Here is a 14,222-nt window from a genome sequence, read left to right on the forward strand (position 1 = left end):
CGAATTGCAGTAACCTATAACTTCATACATGGACTCCTTCGCAAATAATTTATATAAAGCCTATGTACCGTTTATAAAGTTGTCTGGTAGTTTTTGAGAATGTCGCAAAGTATATCTTCATTTAAAGGAAGGGTCTATTGACAGGAATTTAATTAAAGTGTGGGCTATAGGGATATCAATATATGGTAGTTCAATTATTTGACAGTTATTTGAGTGCAGTCATCGTGTGTTGAATTCATGGGAATAAGGACACGTGGTATTATGTGAGGTTAAGTTATTGAGAGTGTAACAGTAGTGTGGGAAAAATAGACCTTAAATCTATGCTATCATTCATTTACTGTGTAAATGGTGCAACAACATCAGCCCATTTTATTGTGGATTAGTGCAAAAGTTGAACATTATATGGCCAAATTCATGCAAAAAGTAATAAATATTCAACATTGTAATAGATACTAATCATTATATGTGTTAATAGATTACCCACTGTAGGATGTGAATCAATACGGTGAAGCCTAATGAAAATGACCACATACAATTTATAATCTGATATTATTGTGATGAGCATTGCTTTTCGCAGGCATTACCTGTCCTTCCTATGCAAATTATTTCCAAGGTTGTTCCTATTATTTCTGCCATTTTTTCAGGTTGAACTATGATGAGCTAGTCAGGTGAAGCAGCAACAAAATAAAAATGTACTCATGAAAGCATTTGAACTGTGGAATGACTGCTGGATAAATTAAGGAAGCAAGTGACAGTCTTATGAGGAATACTGCCTAAGTCTTGGAAGCTGTTTCATAAGTACACAGGTGTAAGTAGATGTTTCTTTCCATTGTCCTCCCTTGCAATCGCAAAATATTGTTATAAATTTATAACATATTACCAAGGTTGTTTTTATCATTATTGTCATCCTTCTAGGTTGAACTATGGTTTATGGTCAGTTGAAGCGTGTACATATTACTCATGAGAGCTGGTAAAATCATTGGAATTGTAGAATTTTGCTGGATAATTTAAGGACAATGTGACAGTTTCCTGGGGGAACATTATTGAAAGAAGTCATAGATGCTGTTCCACAACCATAAAGGTGTAAGTAGATGTATTTTTTCATCCAGTCCTTCCCTTGCTACATATTTCCATGGTTGTTCTTTTAATTCTAATAATTCTTCTAGGTTGATATATGATCCATGGTCAGGTGAAGTGTGAACATGTTACTTATGAGAGCTGGTAAAATCATTTGAATTGTAGAATGTAGATAGAGAAATTAAGGAAGCAAGTGAGAGTCTTATGGGGAACATTGTCGGAAAAGTTTATGAAGCTGTCTCATAACCACACATATGTAAGTAGGTGCATTTTTTCATCTTGTGTTCCGTTGCAACATATTCCCAATGGTGTTCATATCATTATTATCATTCTTCTAGGTTGAATTATGATCTATGGTCAGTTGAGGCATTAACACGGTATTCATGAGTGATGGTGAAATCAGTTGAATTATGGAATGATGGCTGGAGAATTTAAGGAAGAAGTTGGTTGCCTCATGAGGATTATTTATTTTAAAAATGGTTAGTCATGTAAGAGAATTAGAACTTGTTTCAATAATGTTAATGTGCACATTTTTCCCACCCTTTTATAGGCTACAAAATATTTTTGTAGGAATAGTTTGGGAACTGGGTAGTATTTAGTAATGGCATGAACTAGCTTGTGTTATTTGAGAATATGATACCTTATATATTGCTATGAACAGCCTTTCATATAGCTGGCAAATGCTGAATGACATGTTAACTTTATTCTCATGTTTGGTTAATATGTGAGATTTTACAACCTGTGAAAGTTATGTAGCATGTATTGTTTCAAATAGTCTTTGTAATTCTATTTCAAGTGTACAAGGATTTTAGTTGGATCTTACATCAGGGAGAATATCAGTTTATTTTAAGAAGTTGATGACTTTAAGTATGGAATTGCTGGCATTTGGTATACTTTTTATAATGGTTTTTATATGTTGTGTTTTCTAGCAGCCTGGTGCAATGGTTATTGATGAACTAGGTACTTGAAGAACAGTTATTCTTATTCCAGGATGATAATATACATATTATAGCTATCCCTCTTAATGATCAGTGCACACTCATATGACTTTTGTGAGTATAGATACAGTTTTGTGATTAACTTAACCGTGGAGATTGTAGTGAATTATAATATAAGAATGTGATTATGATGAGCCTGGATGATTTATTTCTCTCTCCATCAATGCAACATTATTAGTATAGTTTGACTGCATATTGAGATGCACCATATCTTTCCTTTCGGGGTAATCTCCTGCATTTAGCTCGGTATTAATCATTTCGTTTCATTTAATACCCATTATGTCTGTACCCCACCCTGTATCTATAGTGCATTTCAACCCATAATATATCCATTAAAATTAACACATGAGCGCGGTATTCTACTGGATTTGTAAAACTACTTCCTACAATTTAACAGGCTTTATGCTTCAGTTATTTACATCCATGATTGTCTTGTCATTGTTAATTGTCTGAGTCTAATTGCTCAATTTGGAATGCATTTGCTCCGTGCAGCATTTGCTGACTTAAAATCAGTGATTGAGTTTGGAATCCATCCTATTCTAATTAATGTTCTGATGTATACTCATTTATTGCAGTTATTTGTAAAATCTTTAATGTACCTAAAGGCTCACCTGAGTGCACACTGACATCACTGTGTCAGATTATTTGCCGTGATTCTTGGAATATTTGCATGCGGATTATTCTAGTATTACATTCATTATTGGGATTGGCAATATTTACAATTTCTAACTAATTAACATAGGCCTCAACTTTAGACAATTAATAAGCATTCAATGAGAGTTTATTATTATCATATGGACATGTTATCACTTTCCTAGGTTCCTTTGTCATCTATGGTTTGGTGAGTTGTGAACATGTTAGCCATGAGAGTTGTTAAATGATTTGAAGAATGGAATAACATCTGTGTTAACTATGGGAGCAAGTGAGTCTCATTCGGAACATTGTGGAAACAGTCTATGAAGATGAATGATTGGCAAGCATGAGTAAGTAGGTGCATTTTTCATTTGTCTTGCCTTTTCGAAATGTATCCAAGGATGTCCTTATAATTATTTTCTTTCTTCTAGGTTGATCTGTCTTCAATGGTGGAGCAAATGAGATACCCATCAGGGACATTGCTTTAGGAAAATCTTAGTATTTTTGACCAGTGGGGATGGTGAAGTCCGATTATCTTTGGTAACGTTGGTGAAGTAAGTTTGATAAGCTGTCTCTAATCTGTCTCTTAAGTTAGATAAAATCAGGGCAAAGCTGTTATAATTTTTTTTTTCTTCCAGGCGGACGTAGCTGTGTTATATGGTCAATAAGAGGGGGAAATGTTACTGATAGGACCTTTCAAAATGATGTGAATTGCGGATTGATATCTGGAGAATTTAAGGAAGCAAGTGAGAGTGTCACGGGAAACACTTTTGAAAAAAGTTTGAGGAGATGTCTCAGGAGAACACATGTGTGAGTAAATGATTCTTTCATAGCCCTTTCTATAGTATGTATTTCCAAGGTTATTCTAATCCTTATTTTTTTCTTCCAGGCGGAAGTAGCTGTGTTATATGGTCAATAAGAGGGGGAAATGTTACTGATTTATTAATTATTTGCCCAGTTTTCCCCTTTTGGGTAATTTCTTTTTAAATTTTGGGTTGCAGAGAACAACAGGGAACTTCTTCATTATTGGCATTAATGGGCTTGAGTTACTTGAGAACATGATAGAATACTTGTTGCTATGATCAGGATTTCATGTATCAGGCTAATGTAATGTTAAATGACATTTTGACTTTATTCTTAAATTTGATTAATATCTGAGACAAAACTTCTTTCTGAAAATAGGAAATGTCTTTTTCATGTGGGAGTGTTAGAACTTATTTCAATAATGATTATGTGCTTAGTTTTCCCATCCTTTTTTGAGCTAAATATTTTTATTCTTTCTAGGTTGAGTTTGGGAACTGGAAAATACATTCTAATGGCATGAACTGGTATATGCTATTGGAGTATATGAGGCCTTATGCATTGCTGTGAACTTGTCATTTTGCAGGCATATGGTAATGGTGAATGGCATTTCAACTTTATTTTACATATTTGGATAATGTGTGAGACTACTGCAATCTGCAATCCTTGGAAATTATGTAATATGTACTGTTTCCGATAGTCTTTTTAATTGTATTTCAGGTTTGCAAGGATTTTATTAGGATCTTACATCAGGAGGAATATCAGTATATTTAGAAGTTGATGATTTTAAGTATGGAATTGATGTTTAGTACAATCCATTTATTTGAAGATATTATTCTATTAACTACAAACACAATTACATAGTTCTGATTTTTTCGGGATCATGGTATAAGTGTTGTTGGGTATTCTATACACTGACCTATAATGATAACTTGGATGAACAGAACTTTTTCCTTTTGAATGTTGACTTCCCATGAACATACTTGTGCATCTCAAAATGAATGGTTTGTTCAATTAATTACATTGTTAACTCTTCGGTTTACTTTGTCTCATGGTATTTATATGTTATGTTTTCTATAGCAGCCTGGTGCAGTGGATAATCATGAACTATTTGAAAAACTGTTCTTCTTAATCCGGGACAGGATACTATGCATTAAGTGGCAGGCTGGATTTGTAATCCTGAGGGTGATACCTGTTGCGTGGACCTTACTGCTACATTTGCCAGCATTAGCAAAATCATCATTCCTTAAAGTCTAGACATTATGGCAGTGCACCTTTAAATGGATGTTTTAAAAGCCTTAAATTATGTGCATCTGTTTTGAAATTAGTTTGATCAAATTGTACTACTATTTCAACAAAATTATATTTTATTTATTCTGGAAAAATATTCTATTGCCCATGACTTTCCGTTTTAATGATCAAACATTACTTTATATGACTGTAATTGTAAATAGTTATGTGATTTACTGAACTGTGGAGATTGTAGTGAATTTTATTATAATATAAGGATGTGATTACGATGTGCCAGCTTTTTTTATTTCTATCCAGCAATTCATCTCAATAAGTATTTTAATTGTTAATGGTCTGGGTGTAATTTGGAATGCATTTGCTCTGTGCTGAATTAAATGCAGTTGCAGTCGTATTATTTGTCATGATTCTTAGAAAATTGGCAAGCAGATGGTTCTAGTATTACATACATGATTTGGAGTAGCAATGTTAACAAATTCACAACCCTCTTAGATCAGTCATGCTATCGCTTGGTTTGGGCATTTTTCGAGAGTCGAACCAAGGTCCTCAGACTAAAATACCACCCGTATTATCAGGTATGCTATAATTTCCTATAACCTTGGGAGATTTTATGAATCTAACTTCATAAATGAAGGAATGAAACATGGTTCCTTGTACCTATTCACCCGGATCGCTGAAGACAATTTTTGTTGTGTGGGTTGGGGATTTTTTCAGAGTTGAACCGAGATCTTCAGGGTCAAAAACCGCCCTTATTATCTAGTATAATGTAATTAACTATGACCGTGGAAATTCCATGCACCGGACTTCCTAATTAAGGAAGTGAGACATGGTTCCTTGTACCTATTCACACGGAGCGCTGTAGAACGAATGTTTTTTTCGCTTGGCTTGTAAATTTTTCCAGAGTCGAACCGAGGTCGTCAGACTAAAAACCGCCCGTATTATCAAGTATACTATAATTTCCTATGACCTTGGGAGATTTCATGAATCTAATTTCATAAATAAAGGAATAAAACATGGTTCCTTGTACCTATGCACCCGGAGCGCTGAAGTAAGAAAATTTTTGTCGCGTGGGTTGACAATTTTTCTAGAGTCGAACCGAGGTCTTCAGTGTCAAAAACTACCCGTGTTCGCAAGTATATTATAATTATCTATGACCATGGAAAATTTTATGTACCAGACTTCCAAAATAAGGAAGTAAGACATGGTGCCTTAAAACCCATGCATCCAGAGCGCTGCAGTGTGAAATTTATTTTTCCCGTGAGTTGACAATTTTTCTAGAGTCGAACCGAGGTCTTCAGTGTCAAAAACTGCCCGTGTTCGCAAGTATATTATAATTATCTATGACCATGGAAAATTTTATGTACCAGACTTCCTAAATAAGGAAGTAAGACATGGTGCCTTACAACCCATGCATCCAGAGTGCTGCAGTGCGAAATTTATTTTTCCCGTGAGTTGACAATTTTTCTGGAGTCGAACCGAGGTCTTCAGTGTCAAAACCTGCCCATGTTCGCAAGTATATTATAATTATCTATGACCATGGAAAATTTCATGTACCAGACTTCCTAAATAAGGGAGTAAGACATGGTGCCTTACAACCCATGCATCCAGAGCGCTGCAGTGCGAAATTTATTTTTCCCGTGAGTTGACAATTTTTCTAGAGTCGAACCGTGGACCATAGACTCAAAATACAGACATATCATAAATTTTCATTTTATTAACTATTTATAAAAAAAATTTCATTTCCCTGCATCGATTACGTTGTGAGAAAACCGTGTTTCCTTTTACCTATGTCTCCCATTTAAATGCATGTAAAATTTGAATTCCCGCCGCGCTTGAGAATCAAGATGGCGGATTACATTGGTCAAGTGCGTGACACGACCTGGCTTTTACCGACCTTGCCATGATGGTGTTCACGGTGGCGGCGGATAACGGATTCTTCCGTTCTTCCCGAAGTGCATTTCGGGTTGCGCGCATGATGGTCTCGGATGGCCTCGGTCGTGAGCAGACGATATGATTGAGTCTTAAATTTCACATAAAGGAGGAATTCGTAATGGTACAACATCGAATTATCAATAGAATTTAAGTAATATCACTTCGATGATAACGAATATCCAGAGATCCATCAACCTTGAGAGACATTTATATTATATTATCTCAATCTTTTTCCATCGCCACCGAGTGACTTGGAGACATATTAATTAATAAATCCACAAAATCGCCGAATAAATACCACTTATCCCATAAAACACATTATGCAAAGATATATGCGTAAGTCGTAAAACATTTCATTTACAGCAGATCGTTAATTAGAGCGAATGCATTCACATAAAATAGGATATGAAGCAGCCGTCCAAACTGAGCAACATGACGGCAACGCGTTGCCGTCATGTTGCCATCATCCACGGCGCAACGTCAAAGTAGAAACTGTTGCCGCTTCGTTGCCTTGGACGTTTACATAAACGTCGGAGAGTGTGCTAGCTGGGCAGCGAATAGTGGGGAAAACAATTTCGACTCGTTGCATGTATTTGTATATACTGTCCAATTGAGGAAATGAACGGCTGATCAAAGTATATGATATTATTATGGTAATATATGGTTTTCATTGAAAGCTATAACTATTAATATATTTGGCGAGTTAGTGTGTTAACACAAGCTTGAAATTTTTCAAGAATCGACCTGATAGCCTGCATTGAGGATATTTTTAGTAGTAAGTCAAGTGATGAAATAAAATTATGAATTGTAAATATGAATAAAACACGTAAAATTTGGGCTAATGGTAGTAATTCTTTGCATTAATTGTTATTGTTTTCGTACTGTCGATGAAGCAAGCTTGTGCTTCATATATTAAGCTCGAATGTTAATTCCTAACCAAATCACTTAACTAGTTAAATATTCATCATTTATGCTACTATTATTTAATTAAAATAAAGCTGATATCATTTTATTTTTGGCTATTATTCCATTTTTCAATGCTTGATTAGGTTACTTTAACCTCAGAAAAACAATTCGACATCGCAATGCGCACGTTTTCTGGTTGCAATACCGAATTGCTCGGCATCGAAGACCGCGTAATATTATAGCAAGCCTACCGGTTGCAATTCGCCGTTCATAATAGTAAATAGCAACGGGCCTATGCTATTCTGAGAATTACGTCTTCCGGTGTAGTAAAAACACGAATTGCAACCGTTCGTAATACCAAATAGCATAGGCGTTGCAATAAGCTATATTATAGCAACATCGGTTGCAATAATGAAGAATAGCATGATGCTATTCCATCCATAATAGCAGCCTAGGTATGGACTTGTCGTCTTGTAGCCATCTATCCCTATCTCGACGTGTTGGAGCCTCGTAGATAGAGTGTTGTGTTGGGTATGTTTTATAGTGATATTTTTTTATTCTGACCATTGCAGCAATTTTGTCTAATCTCCCGGTATCGACCCTCGCGCACTCATTGGCTGCTATTCTGGATAAGCGTTGCAAAAAATAGCATATGCTATTCTGCGGGTCATTATTGCAACGACCCCGTATTCAGAATGAAGCGTAGTAATAATTTTGTTCGGAATAGCGGCATGCTATTTCTTGCGCGAGCTATTTGGAAGCTCCGCCCTTTCCTGTATGAAAAACTTTCCGAACAGTTTGCGCAACCAATGAGGGAGAAGATATTTTATATATTTTTCTGTATTTTATGGAATATTGACTTGCAATTACAAATAATTGCTTCATTTGCATTTAAAAATTATATTAAACCGTGGATTTATATCATACGATTTGAAAATCTCGTTTAGGAAATCAGCTGATTGTTGTTGTTTTGATAATATCACAATGGCTTCAGACAGGTGGGTTAGGTCATAATTTTACTGTTATAATGATGATTTATCGGGCATAAATATTGAATCATTTACCTATATCCGATCGGTCCTTTATCGTGAGATATATGTTATGCGAAATAATCATTGAAACCAAAATATGTTTGATTTTCTTCGTAATTGTCTTTAGGCTTCGAAGTCTGTCTGTTCGTTGCATGTCAAAATAAATATGTACCAACTTTTATTGCTTTGATCGTGACGATATAGCTTTACTGTAAGAACTAGAAGCTTTCGTTTCTAATACTAGCTTTATATTATATGACTCCCTAATTTCAGTATTCATTCTCTGTTTAGGAAATGAAGTAGGTGGCAACGTCACCGCTGTGCTTTCATGTAATATGATGGAATAGTATCAATATTTCAGCTGCAGATTTGGAAAAAGCAGAGGGATGTGATGGTGAATTTGAGGATGGATGGAACAACTGTGAAAAAGTGAATCGTGTGGAAAGTGCTGTTGTGTCACTTATTTTGTTTTCGTATCAGCTGATTTTAATATGCTCACTGAAATTTTTGATAGACCCTGAACTGTGCCGATATACTGAAACTTAATTGTGTGAATAACTTACTTGCCTATAGAGTAAACAATTTGTATTGAATTCCACATGATATATATATTGCATTAATGATGTATACATGGATATTCCATTAAACGTTTGTGGCGAATCATATTTGTTCGGAAACTTTATTGGTGTTCGGAGAAATCCTTTGTTTTCAAGCAAGTAATTCAAGTCGACTGCCCGTGTTATAAGTTTGTAAATTTTAAGTTTTAATTGTAGAAGATGGCGAATAGTGGGGAAAATAATTTCGACTCGTTGCATGTTTTTGTATATACTGTCCAATTGAGGAAATGAACGGCTGATCAAAGTATATTGTATTATTATGGTAATATATGGTTTTCATTGAAAGCTATAACTGTTATTATATTTGGTGAGTTAGTGTGTTCACACAAGCTTGAAAATTTTCAAGAATCGACCTGATAGCCTACATTGAGGATATTTTTAGTAGCAAGTCAAGTGATGAAATAAAATTATGAGTTGTAAATATGAATAAAACACGGAAAATTTGGGCTAATCGTAGTAATTCTTTGCATTAATTGTTATTGTTTTCGTACTGTCGATGAAGCAAGCTTGAGCTTCATATATTAAGCTCGAATGTTAATTTCTAACCAATTCACTTAACTAGTTAAATATTCATCACTTATGCTACTATTATTTAATTAAAATAAAGCAGATAACGTTTTATTTTTGGCTATTATTCCATTTTTCAATGCTTGATTATGTTACTTTAACCTCAGAAAAACAATTCGACATCGCAATGCGCACGTTTTCAGGGTTGCAATACCGAATAGCTCGGCATCGAAGACCGCGTAATATTATAGCAAGCCTACCGGTTGCAATTCGCCGTTCAGAATAGTGAATTGCTACGGGCCTATGCTATTCTGAGAATTACGTCTTCCGGTGTAGTAAAAACACGAATTGCAACCGTTCTGAATACCAAATAGCATAGGCGTTGCAATACGCTATATTATAGCAACATCGGTTGCAATATCGGAGAATAGCATGATGCTATTCCATCCAGAATAGCAGCCATTGGCCTCTACTTTCCTGGATTTGAACTCTTGCGTTTGTTTTGGACTCCGATGGATAGCAATGTTGTACTGAAGTTCTCATATGTTGTCTTGTGTACGCCTGTATTCCTGTGTTCGCCTGCCTCTTGTTTTATGCTGAGTCATTAAAGTTATATTCATGAAATAAAACGTGCTCTGATTTATCCCGAGTAGTGTAAAACAATCACGAGATAAAGAGAACCAGACAAGCAATATAGGAATACTAGTATGACCGAGTTCAATTTTCCGCCGTTAGATGGCAGCACTTTCGTGCATCCTCATCCTCACGGCATCTCTCCAAGTGCGGCGGTTCATCCCCTCGGCGGTGGACCGGCATATGGATGGCATCTGTATAAAAGGATGCACTCATACTCTTTGCATCTGGATGACATCCAGCTGCCAAAAAGAAATTTGATGGTTTGTGCCGGCTGGGTACCCACCATGAAGGATGCCACCCTTCCTGTACCCACCATGGTGGAGTTTATTTTTGTCAGGGATATATTAAACAGGTCATATTGAAGATTGATTATGGATTAATCCATTATTAATTTTCACAAATATATATGTCAAGCTTTAGAAGCACAACCAAAATTTATTAAGTTCGATCGAAAAAAATATTTGCAACTTTGCAGGCAGAAAACAAATGTTAACTTCATAGGTACATATTTAACTTATGAGTGCCAATAAAGGATTAGTTTGATGGATTGAAATGTCTAACAATAAGTAGAAAGTAATTTCATAACATATAAGTATTGAAGATTAATTTTGAGAATATAAAGTACAGTAGATTAACTTCAAGATGGATATGATCATACATTGAATTTAAGTAATTTAAGTTTTAGGTGACATACACTTACCTTAATCCTTGTTTTTCATTGTCAAATGCTGTCACATGTGATGTTGCCCATGCTCCGGTGTACTTGTTGCAAATTGCTGGCAATGGAAACATGGGAAGTAACACCTACAGCATTAGAAACACCTTCGTCATTTAACTGGTGGAAATTCGGAGAAGACTTCTCGCAATTAATTCGCCCGTAAAGAATTACTTCATATTTTAACATTTTCTTTACTGACCACCACAACAGCGATTTTTATTAGGGAACCACGGAAGTCTCCACTATACTTCCAGTTATCGCTTTAAACTGAAGTGGCTAATAATGGCGATTAAGCGATTTTTCTCATCAAATGGAGTAATTCAAGCTCATGAAGAATCAAACATTTCCCAGTGTCAAGGGCTTCGAATCACCGCGTAAAGGCATTAACTCGAGTAATATCGAAATCTCGAAACTCGTGCTCGAAAGAAAATAAACAAACAAAAGAGTTCAATCAAGGCGCAAATTTAAACTTGAGTATAGTTCTCGTCTGCAGTTCGAGAGTACTTTTGTAAAGGTGTACTTGTTGGTGCGGATGGAGTAATTTAGAAAATGCTTGTAAGTTTTTATCTACAGAGAATTAATATTTGCTTGGTATGGATGAGCAACGGTGTAGAGTAATGTCTTGAAGTCAGTGAAATGTCACTTTTTACCCAATTGGTTTCCTTCTTCTTGTAGATATGTTTTAAAGCTCCGAAAGTACAAGATAATCAATGACGAGCAACAAAGATTCGGAATCTGTGGATTATGAGAAGTTGTCCGACCTTCTCAAGGCTAACAGTGAGCTCACGAAAGATGTTTGTATGTTGAAGCAGTTGGTGTATTGCCTGAATTCTCAACTTGGGCGTTACCAAAAGTTGTATTTTTTGAACCAAAAGTCTCCTTCTCATCCAAAAAAAGCCCCGACTAATGTGATACCGCCGTTGCCGGAGGGTTTTGGCTCCTCAGATACTTTAGAAAACTATTTACAAAATGCTTCGAGAAAAGGATCCAAAATTTCAAAGTTTGAACGACCGTGCGATGAGAAGATTGTATATTTCAATGAAAAGAGTGCGAAAGAGGAAAGCAGCGATCCTCAAGTTGGTGTAGAAGAAATGAAAATATTTGGAAAAATTCCGAAGAAGTCCGATGCTGTGGGATCAAAACTTGGTAATTGGGACCTATTGACATTATCCCCTCTATTAGATGCTTACGAAGAAACGATAAAGGAAAAGGATGACATAATCAAATCGTACGAACAGAAGATGCTAGCTCTCGGGCAGAAGTGCCGTGAAGTGGTGTTGGAGAACGAAGCGTTGTACGAGGAAAGAGAAAAGCTACTCAGCAAGGCAAGTATAATATTAACGGGTAATACTCATATTTTCCATTCTGAATGTCGCCATGCATATGGAGTATATTTATCGCTGTAATCAGTGCTTAATTTCGGCCGAAATTCTCCGGAGCGGAGTTCCAGCTCTGGGAAAATTGGGTTATGCAAAAAAGTAATGGTTTTTTATGCTTTGTATAATATGATTTCTCATTGTAACTTTTAAGTTACAATGAGAAATCATGAGTTAAGAAAAGTTACAAATGTAACTTAAAAGTATTACAAGTTGAAAAAATCGGAATTTTTCGGGGGGGCGGTGGCTTATATTTGAAATCATGTGTGGATTAAATGTGTGTGGGTATGCGTTCCGGTACCTAAATTTTTAAGCATCGGTTTTAATCAAGGAGTTCACTTACACGTGTATAAACGTGTGGTATACCATGGTACCATGCATCTCTTTGATCCGTTTTTTTATAGTTCTCTGTTTATGTAAAGTTTTTTTTGTACCTAAGTAGTGAAAATCTCTAAAGGATATCTTCTCCCTTTTGTAATTTGACAATGGTAAACGTTTATTCTTAAAGTAAACTTATGTGTTTCCCATTGGATAAGTACTATAGGAAAACAAAATTATAAAAAGATTTTCACTAGGGGTGTATGCTGTAATATACTATATCCATTGTTGCTTGCTAAATCTGAGAGCCTATGTATTATGCATGATGTTGTGAGGTAACGTGGGTCGGTGATTTGATACGTATTATATCTCATAAGGAGACATTGCGGGAGTGATGTTAGGGGTCTGAATGCTGATGTTATTTTCAGAAAATATACAGGTAATGTAGAAAAAGTGTCACGTCTTTCTTCCACATAGGCATGGGTTCGAGAGATATTCAGAGTGCATTTAAAGATCTCGCACACCATCACTTGCCTTGAGTAATCGCTTTCTTACAACTACAGCGATGACTGCGTGGTAATGGGCATTGGTCTGGGAACTCTCATAGTGTCCGTCCCGGGTTGGAGTCCCGCTGTAGACTGATTTTTTTTCCTCTCTTATAATTTTAGAAATCACTGTAACTACAACTCGTTCCTGTTTGATTAATTTAGTCACTTGGCATTTTTTAAATTTTCATATTAGTTTATGGATTTTAAATGGAAATCCAAATTTTGTGTTATCATTTGAATTTGACAACGCATATAATTACGCATGAATTTCAGGGTAATGAGCTCATCCTCTCCCCACCCAGTTTCCCACAGTTGGGCCTTGGCCATATTCTGTGGTAAGGAGCGAGATGTTTTGGGAAGGCAGTGGGTGGGTGACCTGTGGAGAAAATCTAATTGTGGGAAAACCCAGTGGAAATGATATTAGGAATAAACCCTACAAACATTGAAAGTATTAAATCTGTATTAAACTCATATTTTGAAATCCACAAAATCCCAATTATATCTAGATTTAATCTCTTCCAAAGGGAAGAGATTTCTATGTCCTCTATTTCTCACATTATATCTAGATCTAATACATGAATTATCTCGTGCCATTCGAGGGATTTTTCAGGGATTTAATGCTGATTTCAGTATCTAGATTTTCTAGGGGTGCATTACAGTACTGCTTTTCATGTGAACTTCAAGAAACCTTAGTACATATTAGGATTAATGAAATATATTGAGGCAGCTTCCCCCAAGGGAAGACCCTCGTATCACCATCTTAAGATCTACTTATCTAACCCCTTAACTCATCAAGAATTAGCTTTTCAAGTGCCAAACAAGTAAAAACTCTTTTTGAAATAAATAATCCTATCAACGGCAAGCTAAAAGAAGCTG

The 14,222-nt window shown here is 35.7% G+C and overlaps 2 protein-coding genes and 2 long non-coding RNA genes across 15 annotated transcripts in view; 3 read left to right on the forward strand and 1 right to left on the reverse strand.

The window, feature by feature from the left end:
- The window catches only part of LOC124162447, a 64,611-nt gene extending 53,141 nt beyond the window's left edge, over window positions 1–11,470 (reverse strand). The window contains exons 1-2 of the mRNA XM_046538989.1: window positions 11,304–11,470; window positions 11,087–11,190 (exon numbers count right to left, since the gene is read on the reverse strand). The gene's annotated coding sequence lies outside the window, so the exon portion shown is untranslated. The remainder of the gene's footprint in view (window positions 1–11,086; window positions 11,191–11,303) is intronic.
- On the forward strand, window positions 1,517–4,271 carry LOC124162448. Of its 9 annotated transcripts, none has more exons than XR_006865572.1 (5): window positions 1,517–1,556; window positions 2,894–3,058; window positions 3,140–3,262; window positions 3,347–3,518; window positions 3,598–4,210. It is a non-coding gene; the product is annotated as an uncharacterized LOC124162448 (long non-coding RNA). The 9 variants fall into 9 exon arrangements; XR_006865571.1 differs by lacking the exon at window positions 1,517–1,556 and adding an exon at window positions 1,788–1,965; XR_006865569.1 differs by lacking the exon at window positions 1,517–1,556 and adding an exon at window positions 1,788–1,944.
- Window positions 4,260–4,731, forward strand: LOC124162449. The gene is made up of 2 exons (XR_006865575.1): window positions 4,260–4,299; window positions 4,593–4,731. It is a non-coding gene; the product is annotated as an uncharacterized LOC124162449 (long non-coding RNA).
- A 61-nt stretch (window positions 11,471–11,531) lies between the features above and the next one.
- LOC124162446 (centrosomal protein of 89 kDa) overlaps window positions 11,532–14,222 on the forward strand; it is an 83,622-nt gene continuing 80,931 nt past the window's right edge. For all 4 annotated transcript variants that reach the window (XR_006865564.1, XR_006865565.1, XM_046538984.1 and 1 more), the window contains exons 1-2: window positions 11,532–11,659; window positions 11,780–12,429. Coding sequence is in view for 2 of the 4 variants with exons in the window: in XM_046538984.1 (XP_046394940.1) it covers window positions 11,815–12,429 (615 nt within the window). In the remaining 2 variants the exon portion in view is untranslated. The remainder of the gene's footprint in view (window positions 11,660–11,779; window positions 12,430–14,222) is intronic.

The sequence above is a fragment of the Ischnura elegans genome, chromosome 7 (assembly GCF_921293095.1).
Source record: "Ischnura elegans chromosome 7, ioIscEleg1.1, whole genome shotgun sequence".
Taxonomy (NCBI): Eukaryota; Metazoa; Arthropoda; class Insecta; order Odonata; family Coenagrionidae; genus Ischnura; species Ischnura elegans.